Source organism: Hippocampus guttulatus, chromosome 11 (assembly GCF_054856545.1).
Source record: "Hippocampus guttulatus isolate MCC_2025c chromosome 11, RoL_Hgut_1.0, whole genome shotgun sequence".
NCBI classification, from domain to species: domain Eukaryota; kingdom Metazoa; phylum Chordata; class Actinopteri; order Syngnathiformes; family Syngnathidae; genus Hippocampus; species Hippocampus guttulatus.
In genome coordinates this window covers 22,087,742-22,102,237 of record NC_141271.1, presented here as the reverse complement: position 1 = coordinate 22,102,237, position 14,496 = coordinate 22,087,742, and the positions used below count along the sequence as shown (strand labels likewise).

At 58.9% G+C, this 14,496-nt stretch overlaps 1 protein-coding gene and 1 non-coding gene across 2 annotated transcripts; both read right to left on the bottom strand.

Annotated features, from left to right (window-relative positions):
- Positions 1 to 3,955: 3,955 nt before the first annotated feature.
- Positions 3,956 to 5,936, bottom strand: olig2 (oligodendrocyte lineage transcription factor 2). The gene is made up of 2 exons (XM_086123780.1): positions 5,756 to 5,936; positions 3,956 to 5,024 (listed from the first exon to the last, which is right to left on the bottom strand). Exon 2 carries the CDS (start codon positions 5,003 to 5,005, stop codon positions 4,181 to 4,183), a length of 825 nt encoding a protein of 274 aa, XP_085979906.1. The 5' UTR covers positions 5,006 to 5,024; positions 5,756 to 5,936; the 3' UTR covers positions 3,956 to 4,180.
- Positions 5,937 to 13,801: 7,865 nt separating this feature from the next.
- Positions 13,802 to 13,910, bottom strand: trnal-caa (transfer RNA leucine (anticodon CAA)). The gene is made up of 2 exons: positions 13,873 to 13,910; positions 13,802 to 13,847 (listed from the first exon to the last, which is right to left on the bottom strand). It is a non-coding gene; the product is annotated as a tRNA-Leu (tRNA).
- Positions 13,911 to 14,496: the final 586 nt, after the last annotated feature.

Sequence of the window (14,496 nt, the reverse complement as noted above, 5' to 3'; positions counted from 1 at the left end):
GACTGCGAAAGTAATGCCTCCTCGCATGCTGGAAAGTGAGCTAAATGACCCCCCCCCCCACCCCACCCCACCCCTGACCAGCCCTCACCCCACCCCGCCCCCCCAGGACAGCTCCTATCCAACATTTGTCATTTCTTCCTCCAAATCCGCAGCGCCTGTACCGCGACTTCCCCATCGGGACCGGCGCGTCGCCATTTGCGGGCCACTTTTTGCAAAGACAACGGGAGCATTGACTCCCGAGCGACACGCCCGCCCCGCCGCCACGCGAGGGTCCCACGCCAGGCGGCGGGAGGACCGCAGGCTTTGACTCCAAACACAAGGCGGCTTGTTTGCGACAGAAGGACGAGGGCAGGAAGTCCGCACGCACAACGGGCCACAGGAAGGGACGCCACCTGTGGGCCCCCGCGTGCGGACAACCGATGTGAAGGAGGCGCCGTGTTAATATTGCATCCGGGGGGAACGGAAAAGGGGACACCTGCTTGGGGAGGGATGTCACGTGGTGGGGCTTTGAATAAAGAAGCCGGTGTCCCTCACCGGCGGGACGGCCGCCGCCGCATCCGCCGCCCGGCTTCCACGCTCCTGGCGCCGGAAGACTGGAGGCTTTATGGGGGCGGGCGGGGGAGGGGCGACATCGTTCGGGACCGGCCGCACGCGTGCACCTGCGCGCTAAAAGACCCGACTGTCCCGTCTTTTCCCGTCGTCTCGGTGACAGAAAAAGCCCGGGATCCGTCCTTGGTTCCCATGGCGACGCGCGAGCACAACTCTTCCTTGTGTTCGGCCGCCCTCTCTTTCCTCGTCGGAGGAAAACGTTCCCGAACGGCTGGACGTCGTCCTCAAGAGGCTTCGAGAAGACCGCCCTTGTGCAAGTTGTGCCCCAACACCTGCCGCTGGGAAGTTCCTTGGGGATGTGGCCAAGTGGTGGAGGAGGGGGGGGGGGGGTCACCACTAAAAGGATCAAGACGGATTTCGTGGAGGAAGACGGCGGCGCATCTTCCGTTTGAAAAATCAAGCGTGTTGGAGATCAAGACTCGCCCCAGACCAAGAGAAGACTTTTGGGAGACATGCCGAAAGCAGAACTCGCCTGCGGAGACCGAGACGAGACCGACGCTTTCAGGAGAAAAAAAAAAAATCGAGCGTAAGACCGAGCCAAGACGGGACCCGGACGGGCTGAGGGAGGAGTGCAAACAAGCGCAGACGAGCCAAAGTGAGGCTCGCCCGAGACCGAGGTGAGCCGGGATCAGCGAGCGCGTCCGCCTCGCGGCGCGGAGCGCCGGGGTCCCGTTCGGGCTGCGCCGCCTTTGCGTTTTCTTCCCGTTGTCACCGTGCGTGGTGGCGGCGGCGGACCCCAGAAAGCAGGCGGGAGGGAGGAGCGAAGTGGATTTGAAGAAGTGGATTGATAAAACACAGAAAACTAAATCCAAAACAAAGTCATGAAAACAAAACGAATCCAAGGTAACAAACAAAAACCATGGCAGAAACGAAAAACCCTCAAGAACAAAAACAGGACCAAAACAGGACAGCGGCAAAAAGCAACAATGAGCCGACACTGAGCGTTCGGGCGGCAACTAATAATTACATAATGAGCAACAGGTGTGCAGCTGCAGGGGGAGCCCGACAGTGCCACCTGGTGGTCACAAACCAAATCATGACAAAAAAAACAAAAAGAATCCAAAGTAACAAACCAAAAGCAGGCCTGCAGCAAAAAAACAACATGAGCGCAACAAGCAACGACTCGAATGCCGAGCGCTCGTGCGGGGAGTCCTTTCAACACACACACACACACACACACACACACACACACACACACACACACACACTAATGTCACGATGAGCAACAGGTGTGCAGCTGCAGGCGGAGCCCGACGGCGCCACCTGTTGCGAACAAACACATTGCGCATGAAAGCGGTTCCCGAGCACGATTGGGAGGGCGAAGGGTCGTTCGCCGGTGCGTGCTTGCCCGTTGAGGCCGCCCCCCCCCCTCGTACGCTGCTTGCAGAGCGCCGGGCGAGGCTCCGGCACGCCCGCCACCCACCCGAGGACGAAGCGCTTTCAGCTCACGGACGGCCGGATGGACGTGGCGGAGGCCGTCGAGTGAGATGGTCTCTGAAATGGCCGCCGAGGCCGCGCCGTCCTCGTTTTGGGTCTCCGGCGTGCGCTGCCGAAGACTTGACGGAGAGATCTGAGGACGTGCTGCCATTTGCAAATAGGTTGAAGCCCCCCCCCCCCCCCCCGCACCCTCCCACACCTTGAAAAAAAGACACCAAGCACGATGTGTTTTGTTTTGTTTTGTTTTATTTCTCAGAGCAAGTTTTGAAGAAAAAAAAAGCCACAATCATGTTTGTGCGCTTCCACCGTATTGTGGTTCTCACTCGCGCGCTCAAGAAACGCAAGGTGGCTCAAGTCCACTTTGCGCGCGGCCTGCCTGCTGCCAAAGGTCACTTGGGGTTGGCTCTGGACTCTGGACTCGGGGTCCTCCTTTGCAGTCTGGAGTGCACAGACCCCACCCCGAGGAGAAAACCGAGAGAGGCGCGAGGTGGGCTTCAAGGCCAATCATGCGGAAGCTGCGCTGAAAGGGCTCAGAGATCCCCCCCCCCCCCCCACCCCGCCAGTCGCGGGCGGTCGTCGTCCGAGCCTGCCCGAGACCCGCGACGAGTGGCGGCGGCTTGCTTCGATGGCCACCCGCGGGCATCGAATAGCCTTCCACCACCTCCGCCTTGCTCCCCCCCCCCCCCCCCGGCCCCCATTCGCAGCACTTGGCTTTTTTTGGGGAGCACGCCAAGGACGTTGCGTTGCGCGTGTGAAAAGCAACGGCAAAAAAGAAAAGTGGCCTGGCCTGGACTGGAGAAGCATCGGCGGGCCGCCGCGGCAGTGAGAGTCGTTCGGCTTCGAGGCCGGCGAGGAGACCCCCCCCCCCCCCCAGCCGTGCTCAGTCCTGTGAGCGGCATTTGGCTTTCTATCCGTTTGCTCGTTGACGCTTCTTCCACCGTCGCACTTCTCCTCACCGGGGCGACGGGCGCACGCAGCTCGAGACCATTTTTTGGACTATGATCGTTTTGTTTTTTTTAATTCATGTTAATATTAATATTATTTGAATTAATATTATAACAATTCCGGTGCATGATTTTTTTTTTAACCGTGACTGACGTTCTCCTAAATTGTTCTTCGTGGCATTGTATTTTTTTATTTTTTGCTCCTGCTATTTTTGTGACGATAATCTGGATGATTTTTTTTTTTGGAGGGGGCGGCGGGGGGCTTTTGAATTTGTCACGAAGTGGGGGGGGGGCAACAGTCGCATGCAGTCGCGCGGTGAAAAGAAGACCCCCCCCCCCCCCGCGCCTGAAGCAGAAGCGACAACCGCGGCGCGGCGGAGTTTCACTGCCCGTTTTTGGCCTTTTGTTTCTCTCCCGCAAGATGCAGTCGGAGCAAAAACACGATCGAGCGCTTTGGCAGAGTCAAAAGCCGCCGACGCGCCACACTGCAGATTTTCCAGGAAAACAGACAAACGCTTTCATCTCAACTTTGACACCTCGGCAAGCTCGGCGCGCGTCCCCGCGGGACGGCCTCTCGCGTAGAAACGAAAAACGCTAACGTCTGGGGGCTGGGGGAGGACTTTTTTTTGGGGGGGGGGTGTTGCTGCGTCACCCAATAATTCTCCCCACGATGCCGACTGAAATAATTTGGCGAGGCCTTCAAACGGCCTCGCGCGTCGACCAGGAGCCGCGACGCGCGCTCGCCAACTCGACACTTGAGGCCAAAGCGGCGACGGGAATTCGTCTTCATACTGCGGGGAAACAGTGCCGCCCTCAAACTCGCAAGCGGGACCCTCGCTCTCCAGGCCGAACAAAGGGGGGGGGGGGGGGGGGGAGACAAGGATGAAAAGTGAGGCCGGGATGGGACGCGGTGATATGCTCACATCTTGTTTCAAGGGTCCAAACTCAAAAGATGAGAACCGTGCGAGGATGGGGCAGGGGATTTGGTTTTATTTTATTTTTTTGTCGCAAATTAAAACGAAAAAGGCAACGTGCAAGCAATTGCCCCCCCCCCAACCCCCCGCTGTCATTTTGGGGACTTTACTTTCCTTGGGTGGAGTCACATGATCCTCGTCAATAAATATTGCTTCCCTCCTCGCTTCCTTCCTTTCTGACAAACATTCACAATTGACAAGCGGCGCGCGCCGCGTTCACTTGGCGGCGTCTCCCGCGTGCAGGCGCGGCACCGCGCACATGCTGCACGGGCACGGCATCCCGGGGGCGACCCCCCAGTGCTGGAAGGAGGGCGGCGGGGGGTGCGCCTTGAGGAGTCCGTGGGGGGGCCTGGCGGCGTGGGGAGGAGGCGGCGGCGGCGGTAGCAGCGGATGGTGCACGCCGTGCGGGCCCGCCGCCAGGGCGGCCGGGTGCGCGTGAGTCAAGGCCGGGTGGTGCGCGGCGGCGGCGGCGGCGGCGGCGGCGGCCGAGGCCCCCGCGCCCGCGCCGTAAACGTCGGCCAGCAGGCGCTTCATCTCGTCCAGCGAGGAGCTGAGCATGAGGATGTAGTTCCTGGCCAGCAGCAGGGTGGCGATCTTGGACAGCTTGCGCACGGAGGGCCCGTGCGCGTAGGGCATGACCTCGCGCAGGCCGTCCATGGCCACGTTCAGGTCGTGCATGCGCTTGCGCTCGCGGCTGTTGATCTTCAGCCGGATGGACTGCAGCTCGTGCTCCGACAGCAGCTTGCGCTCCGCCTTCTTGGAGGCCGCGCGCGCCGCCGAAAGCGCGTCGGAGGCCGCGTCCTCGTCCTCGTCGCCGTCCTCGTCGTCGTCCTCGTCGTCGTCGTCGTCGTCGTCACCGCGGCCGCGGCGGCGGTGGCGGCGGCGCGGGAAATGGTGGCGCAGATGCGGCGGCCCCGCCGCGGGCGAGTCGCCCTGCGTGGACGACACGGCGCCCGGGAAGCCGTGCGCGGGGCGGCGAGGCCTGGACGGGAAGGCGGCGTCCGTTTCCGGCGACGACACGCGGCTCGCGTCCGACTCCATCCTGCGCGCGCGCGCGCACCTGTCGGGACGACACCGCATGACGTCAGTGGGAGCAGGTCACCGAGAGGGCGCCGTCGCGTCCGAAACGCGCGTGTGTGTGTCCAAAAATCCACCGAAAGCATGCAATTTGGAATCCGACCCAATGTGGCGGACCTGGTTCCGTTTTCACAGTGAAAAAAACCCCGCTTTCACCTCATTGAAAATGTGCCCCGACCCCCTCTTCTTTTGATTCCCGTTTCTCGGATTCCAAGAAACGTGACGTTCATATTCGTCACGAGTTTTGTTTCGGGATTTTATTTATTTATTTATTTTTTTGTCAAAACAGAAAGATGCAAGCCATTATCTGCCCCCCCCCCCCCCCCCCCACGCCAAACTCGAGTCGATCCAGTCGTCCAAGGGTTTTCGATTGCAAATGCGGGGTGCCCGGCTCCGGCGCTCGAGGGCCGCCGTGCCGCGGGTGCCTGGGAGGGGGGGCGGCACCCGAAGCGGCCCGCCCGAGCGAAACACTCGAAGGCAAATCCGGGCAAACCGCATTGCGCCAAGGACGACGCGATTCACTTGCCATGTGGAGCGCGTTTTGGTATTTGGCGCAGAAACCAACGACTGCGACCGAGACCGAAACTCGTCCCTTGGGAAGCGACGCCATCGTCCCGGTTGCCGGTTTGGCGGCACTCGGTGGCCGCGCGCTTCCCTCGGCGGGCCTCGCCGGGCGCGCGCCGCCCGTTCCCCGAAAAGCTTCTCGCAACTTACCCTCGCCTATTTGGGGGCCGAGTTCCCCAAAAAGGTCCAAAAGGCCACGAGAAAAAAAGCAAGTCAAAAAAAAGGAAGGGAAGGGGTGGGGTGGGGGTGGGGGCTCACGCGAAATCCGCTTGACGTGATGCGGAGCGCGCGGACGACGCGGACGTCCTTCCACGCGCGGGGCGGCAGCAGCAGCGGCAGCAGCGGCGCAGTGACGCGCCGCCGGCTCTTGGCGCCGTTTTATACAGGGGGGGGGGGGGGGGGGGGGTCACCGGGACAACAACACTCAGTCTGTGTGCGCAACCGACCGGCCGATTGCTTTAAGGGAGGGCGGGGCAGTGAAGTCGCGCACGCACGCGCGCGAGCACCGAGCTCTGCGGTCACTTGGGTTCAGGCACGCGCACTCGCAGGGGCCGCTCGGGCCCACCTGCCCCGTTCGGGGCGACTTTTTGGGGGCGCGTCGCCACGTGACCGCGACGAGGACGGCGGCGGCGGACGACCGTCACGTCTTTGACGCGGCAAGAGTTCCCTTGGGGAGTTTTCGGAATCTTTCCCGAGTCGGCGTCATGTTGATTTGTGCTCATGTGTTGAGAGAAAAAAAAAAAAAAAAAAGGAGACACGCACGACCGACGAGTGTCCTTTTTCCTGCTTTCTTTTCGATTGTTCAAATCAAGGTTGAGGGCTTTTGCGTGAACCTTTTTTGGGGGGTGGCCTCGCTGGAGACGCCCACTTCGTGTTGTCATGGTGACGGGCAGGTCGGCCGAGGGGAGGGGCTTTTCTTTTCTTCGGTTCAACTTGCGATCAAGTCGAGCGCCCGGCTCGGGTCTCGGGTTCGCCGCGACGCCGGCGCGAGGTTTCGCCTCCGAGGTCCGCGTCCGCGACGGAAGTCCGGCCCGGAGTTGAAATCCCTCGTTTGGGGTCCGCGGCTCAGGCGCGGGACTCGAGGCAAAGACGACCGCCGACCGTTATCGTTCGCGCTTCAATGGCGGCCTCCTCCCCCAAAAGGGAAGGAAAAAAGTCCCAAAATGTTGAAAAGTCGCACCTCCGTCCTCAACAAAGTTGCAAGAACACAAGGAATCCAAAGTAGCGAAGCAAAACCGTGACCGAAGCGAAAACGATCAAGAACCGAACCGAACATGACGGCAGCAAACAAAGAAACAAACAAACGAGCGGCCCTTTTGAACGCAATCGACGAGCGACAGGTGTGCCGTTGCAGGGAGAGCCCCGCAGTGCCACCTGTTGGTCACAAAGCAAAACACGACGGCGTCCCCTCGGCGTCTCCGTCGGCGTGCGCCAGAAAGCAAAGCAAAAAGTTTCGCCCCAAAGCCCTCGGCAAGCTTTCATTCCCGTTCTCGGCCTCCGGAAGGCCCGCGCGCCCGCGCGCCCTCGCTCCGATGACATCATCCGGAAAAGCCAACCGAAGCGACTGAAGCTCGACCGGCCGAAAGACAAGAAGCGCATTTCAACATGCTCGTTTCTTTGGGCGCTGCTCTCGTCGCATCGGTGCTTGAAATCCTCCCGCGCGAAATCTGGCCGTCGGAAACGCGGCGCGAGAAAGGGCGAGATCAGCGGAGAACCTGATACGGATCCAGCGGCTTTTGCGCTGGGAGTTTCTGGGCTGGATGTTTGGTGAAGTGCTCCCGTTCCAGATGGGCAAAGGAGGACCCCCCCCCCCCCACACACACACAAAAGGGATTTGGAGCGACAATACGGGACAACAAAAAGTAATCCGTCAAGCCTCGTTGCCGTTTCTTTGGTTCCTCTGGCGCTCGAGCGCCATTTGTTTGCTGGCCGCACCGCCAAGTGCGCTCGCGCATCCGCCGAGCAACGCCGCGTTAAAACCATACGCCCGAGGGGGGGGGGGGGGCGACTATTAGGAGCTAATTAAGTGTCGGGGCCCGTTTGGGTTCCCGCGCGAATGGAGAGCTTACAAGCTCTTTAGACGGCGTGACAAATTGAATGGCAGCGGGCCGGCTCGGCCCATTCTTCCCGCCGCCCCATCTGGCCGCCGGCGCGGCAAAAAGGGGATTTGCGCCGCCGCGCGGGAGCCAGCGAGGGGATAAGGGGCTGTTTTGCAGGATTGGCCGGGGGGGGCTTTGTTCTCGGTCGCTCCTCGCCTCGATTCAACAGGCGGAGATTTGCTTTGGCCAAATGCTACAAATGTTTCGACAAGGCGCTCTGTGATCCGGCGGGGTCACGGCCGCCCCGGCGCCATGCGGATGAATATATTGGCGCGCCTATTCCGGGCCCCAAAGAGCCTCCCCCCCGCTCGCCAAAAACCCCGCGGCTCCACCGGTCGGCCGAATGGAAATTTCAGCTTCTCTCCGAACGCTCTGGACAAAAATGGGTTCGACGTGCCGCCCCCCCCCCCCCCTGCATTTTAATAATAATAATAATCCATTTTATTTCCAAGCGTCTTTCGAGACACCCAAGGACACTTTACAATAACAAAAACCACAAAACAATACGGGTTGAGCGGCGGCAGCCAAAAGGCGCCATTTTGCCGCACATTGGCGGCGGGCCCGATTCCGGGTTGGCCGGCCCCCTGAGACGGACCCCGACGGGCGCTCGGGCGACGACCGATGGCGGCGAGCGGCCATCGTCGGCGTCCCAAAGGCTTGAATTGACGAGGTCCTTTTGGACCCGACGCGCCAGCGGAGACCGCCACACGATTTCGCCGCGAGGGCGGGCGGCCAAAGCGCTTCCCGCCTTTTTTTTTTTTTTTTAACCAATAGATCACCGGATGACAATTCCAAGCTCAACAATGACGCAAATCGCCGTCGAGTGGATGAAGCCGTCATGGTTGCCATCTGGAATCGGAGTGACGTACTTGATTTGGCAGCTTACCCGCAAGGTGGAATGCTCACCGGCTCAGTGGCAGCTCTCGGGGCGGGGGACGACTTTGCTTGGGCTCGGGGTGATTTTCAATTCGTCAAGTAAGCCTTGAAAGCGTCATCCGCTGCCTGATGGGATGCTCGTTGGGCTATCAAGTGCTGCTAGCTGAAGCCCGTTTTTCTTTTTTTTTTTCCTTTGGCAAGCAAGTGTCTTGCGGGATCAGGGGGTGACTGTCAGGGTGCGGGGGGGGGGGGGGGGGGGGGGGGGGGTTCGGGGGTGTTTGCGAGCGTGAAAGGGGTCCGGGGCGGTTCACATCGCCGGCCCATTGAGGGCGGCCCCTCCCCTGTTGTAAAACAAGCTCCCGTGGGCTCGCCTGAACACAGGGGGCTTTGTGGCCCCCACCGCCACAGGAAACATACCACCCAAAGTGCTACCCCCCCCCCCCGATCTTGTCCGGGAGGCGGGGCCGCCATCGGTGGCCAGCAACAGGTGGGGTTAATGAGACGAGGGGGAGGGGGGGGGCGGAGGGGGTCCGTAAAGGGGCGGTCCCGCAAGTTTCCGTAATTCGGGGGCCTAATGGCAAGATTGATGGACGGAGACAGCGAGACAAAACCGGGGGGCGGTGATGAAATGTAGAGGGGCGGTGGCGTGGCGGGGCGGGGGGGGGGGCGCAAAGTGGAATCCTGAATGGCGTCTCGGCTGACGCCGGAGTCACACGGACGCGTTTGGCACCTCCTGGGGGGCTAATTAGCAGGGAGGTCTCGGCGACAAGGCGGCGGAGAAAGGCCGCAGGATGCGGGGTGAGCGCGGGTCAGGGATGACCACCTACCAGGAGAGCGCCCCCCCCCCCCCACCACCATCCAATGCGCAACACTGTAAAAAAAACCAAGAAAATAAAACAGGCCGGCGTTTCGGGGCTCGCCATCTTGTCATCGCTCTTCACCTCCGTCGCCCGGCGGACAATTGACTGGAGGACCTGACTTGTCCTCTTTTGAGGAGAGGGAGGGCGGTGGGCGTCCTCAAAGTCTTGAGCACCCTGAAGTGGACGCGCACACACTAAACGCACTTTGACACTTGTCGTTTCCCATTAAACGTCCACCCGCTTGGTCATTTGAATCGCTAGCTCACGGCTGTTCCTCAGATCCGGACCCTCAATGGAGCTATCGAAAGGAACGGACCGCAGATCAATACACGGGATGGACAAAGTGTGTGTGTGGGGGCGTATAGAGAGAGAGAGAGAGATGTAGCCAGAGCTAGCCTGCCCCGCGTGGCTTTTCTCCGGGTACTCCGGCTTCCTCCCGCATTCCCAAAACCCGCACGGCAGTCGAGACGCTGCCTCGTGCGATTGCGAGCGTCGGCGCTTGTCGGAGGACGCGCGCCCCGCGACGGGCTGGCGACCGGTCGCCTACTGCCCGAAGACGGCCGGGATGGGCTCCGGCACGCCCGCGCCACTCGTCGGTCCAAGCAAATTAGAAAATAGATGAATGGCCTCGAAAATTATGTTGGCGAATGAACAAGGATCAGTAACTCTGAAAATCCGTGCGCGTGTTTAGCACGCGGGCGCCAATGAGACGGCCTGCGGTGTCGGCTCCTATAATGAGGTGGGGGCCGGCGGGTTCTGAGGGAGGGGGGGGGCGCTCGGTTGCTCCCGATGAGCACGCCACGCAGCCGTTTCATCGACACTCATCCTCGACGAGCTTCACTTCGGCGTTGCGACGACGCCGCCAAACGCACGAGCTCCATTTGGCTTTCGAAGAAACGAAAACGGCGTCAATGTGACAGAAGCTCCACCCACATGCGAAATCATCGCCGCAAATTCGAGCACCGTGTCAACCCTCGAACGATATGACTTCAAAGGGCAAAGTTCATTTGGCTCAATTTCCTCCCCCCATTTTGCCAAAACGGAACCACCGCGCCGATGTGAAAACGCGGACGCTCCAAAGCGCGGCGCTAACTTGGCTAAAAATGACATCCGTCCATCGCAAACGGCCGTTGTTGCTTTGATGCCGACGTCGCGATTGCGGAGTCAAATCCGACGCCGGCGCTCGCGCGCCACAAACAACGTTGTCGCTATTGTAGCCGTCCTCATTAGCGCCGGGCTAACGATCGGCTCAAGAAGGGCGCCGCCTTGTCCCCGGCCGACGGCTTTTCTTGTCTTTTGTTGTCCGCTCGGCGTTATGTAGGTTAATACCCGGCCCGCGCCAACAGCCGCGCTTTGTGGCGTCGCCGGCCCCGGCGGCCAAACGCTAAACACAGCCGGCGTTGATGACACCGAAAGTATGCTCCAATGGTGTCAGTGTGCGAGCGCAACAAGAGCGACGCGAAGAAGCGGGCCATTGTGGCTCATTAATTAACAAGCTATGCTAAACGAGGATTAGCATATTCATAAGGGAGTGTGGAGGGGGGGGGGGGGCGGCCATCTTTCACACACATTTTTTTGTGTGTCAGTGTGTCCAGTTTCACCATCGCTGATTGTGCGCGACGACATAACATAACCTCGTTTGTCCAACACCCGCCACCCGCCCCATTAACTCCCGGCGTGGCACATGTCACGCGCGCGCACACACACACACACACACCCGCCCGCCCCCATTTTCACAGTCCAGAGAACACGGGCCCACGGATTAGCAGTAAATTGGCGGCGGCTGCAAAGTGATCGGCATGTGGCGTGACATCTCCGTGGTCAACACGCACTCACTCACTCAAAGAAACGCACGCGCGGGACAAGGCAAGACCGGCGGAGGTTCAAGTCACATTCAAATGGAAGGACAACAAAGTCCTTGTGGAGTCAAAGCGACACCCCTTCCCATCGGGTGTTTGTCGGGGTGGGGCGCTATTCGAATGCGAACGGCCGTCTCCTCGCGGTAGCGGTGACCCGCTAATAGCGTGGCCGATTTACCACTCGGGGGGGGGGGGGGGGGGGGGGGAAGGTTGGACGGCAGAAGCCGGAAGGTCCTTCCGGCCGCTCGCCCCTTTTCCTTTGAAATCCATCCGCCGCTCGTCCGGCGCAAAGCTGAGCGGAGCGCTTTGGGTCTTGTCTCCGGCATGGTCAAAGGGGGCCCAAGGGGGGAATTTCACGCTCGATCGCCGGCAATCGCGGGTCGGCTCGCGCGAAGGAAGCCGGCTTTCGCATTTTGCTCTCCTTCGATTCTTTGGCCGTTTTGACGCCGGCCGCTTCCGCTTTGGGTCATTTGGGGACCTTTCGGAGGTCCACTTAATGGCGTCCCCCCCCCCCCCCGAGAAAAGGCCACCTTTCAAGGCGCTCGTTAGCCACGTCCGTCTCACTATGCGCGACCTGTCACTCACAGTCATTTGCGCGGGAGAAATGCAAAAAGTGCCGTTGCTTAACTTTGCCGTTTAACGAGCTCTTTAATTGAGACGTCTACTGGCCACCTGTCGGTCTCATTAGCATACTAATGCCGCGCCATTGTTGTAGTGCCGACAGCTAGGATGGTGGCGGGGGTTGCCGGGAGGCGGGGGGCATTGAGTGGGATGCTAATGCGGGGGGGCTCGGTGGGTTCCACAAAGGCGGACGAAAAGAAATTGGCGAGGCAAAGTCGCTTCTGATCGAAGCGCAACACGACGCGACGCTTCCCGTGCGGCAAAGTCAAAAACGCTAGCAAACTATTCTTTCGGCGCGCTCGAACCCGCGCAAAGAAATGAGCGGCAAGGTCGATCTTTAATTCATCCGTCCCGGGCTGGTCGAGGGGACTCGCTCGGTCCTCAAACAATTCGGCACACTCGCACGCGGCTCGCCGCCGAGCGCACTTCAGCTTAGCGTACTGCTCAAGTTTAGACACAAGAGATGATCTCGGTTGCTCCGTGAGTGCAAGCAAAGGACCGCCGGATGGCAATATTTTTGAACATTGAAAAAAAAAAAAGACTTTTAACATCGTCTTAACAATTCCAGTCAGTCCCGGTTCAATTTCAGCCGTTGAATCAAGCCAATAAAGACGATGGGGCTTTCTACCACTAACGGCGTCAAAATCCCTTTTCGAGGAGATGGATTCACAAGTTTCTTCTTTCATTCGAGCTGGAAAAAATTCAAGACTCAAACAAAAATAAGGCTTCGGTTCCAAACGGCGTGGGCCTTCCTCATTTGGAACGTCATCGAATAGCATCTCGGATCTTTTAGCCATCCGTCCATTTTCCGATGCGCTTTACCCTCACGAGGGTCGCGGGGGGCGCCGGAGCCGATCCCAGCCGTCTTCGGGCGCTCGGCGGGGCGCACGCGGACGAACGACCGTCCGCGCTCACACTCACGCCAAGGGACAATTTTCGAGTGTTCAATCAGCCTGCCACGCATGTTTTGGGAATGTGGGAGGAAACCGGAGGACCCGCAGAAAACCCACGCGGGCCCGTGGAGAACATGCAAACTCCACACAGGGAGGCCGGAGCGGAGCTGGAAGTGAACCCTCGCGGGTTCACTTCCAGCGGTGCAGAGGCCTACCTCTGCACCGCGGGGTCGACGCGCTAACCACCGGACCTATCGACCGCATTATTAAGAACACGTATGACGATTGTTAAAAGTTCTCACCCTTGTCTTTTTTCATGATGACAGGAAGGAGTTTGTTGCACGACTTCGCTCTTCGTGTCCACGCGTTCGCATTTCGGCCTCATGCTTGTTGGCTTGACGTCAACTTGGTTCAATGCGGGTCATCGATTGATCTCAAATGAACTGTGGTCGCAAGCAGCAACAAGATCTACTTCTTGCACTGTGGTTTTCAAGACATGCCCCCCCCCCACCAAAAAAAAAAAAGTCGAAGAAGAGCAGAAGAATTCCTCGAAGTGGGCGACGTTTTATTGGGCACACCTTCACCCGCACAGTTAGGACGGAAGCGTGTGCGGGCGGGTGGCCCGTGTGATGTTCTTTCCTTTTCCGACACTGCCATCTAGTGGACGTTCGGTTACTGTATTTAGCTGGTGTTTTCCATCAACATTCGAATGAATGCCCATACTGGTACGATCATTGTTGCTATTGTGTTGGCGTGTATGGAGACGCGGATGTTGGATGTCAGGGTTCATTCAGAATGATGTGAGAGAAGTGTCTGGGGAGAATGCAAATAGGAAATACGGGGAAGCGGAAAATACGCAATACGCGTGAAAATCAAGCAGGCTCATAAGAAAACGTCTTCGCCGCGAAAGGAGTGTAAGAAGTGGGTCTGTGGTTTTCATCGTGTCGTTTGACTTCCACTGTTGAAAGACGAAAAAAAAAAAAGAGTGTGTCAGAAGTGGGATTCGAACCCACGCCTCCATTCGGAGACCAGAATTCCCGCTGGCGAGAAGGTTTCAACCTTGAGTCTGGCGCCTTAGACCGCTCGGCCATCCTGACAACTGACGAGGAGAACGCTTTTTTCCATCTTAATGCCGGTACGGCACCAGGACGCGAACGAGTTTTTCCGTCTTCGCCGTCGGTGAGACATTTGCGCACATACAAGCAATTCCTTGGAAAAAGCTTTTGGCTGCCCTTTTTAGTCACGCTGACAGAAGCGCAGTCTTGACGTGACTTGCGCTGCTCGCTCTTAGCGTATTCGCTTCCGCTCTGAAAATCAAAGCGCGGGGTGAAGAGTGTCAAAGGGCATTTGTAGAGTCATCTTTTTGTGCACAGGAATAAATAAATAAACTCAGAAACATATGATATACCCTTTTACATTTTCAAGACGTCGCTTCTTGATGACGTCACCCTCACGTCACTCCTGCGCCACTCCAAACAGGATATGTTGTAAATGTACCCCTTAATTGACAAAAAAACTAAAATATTAATTACAAAATAGAAACTTTGGAAGCGAACAACCCACCGAGTGCATTTCACGCCCGCCCCCAGTTCAACGGAACGACATAAACGCTGGCCCCACACCGCTGTCGCCGCTTGACAGCGTCACGCCGCATTCGCGTTCAAGAGTTCTGCACTATTTCAT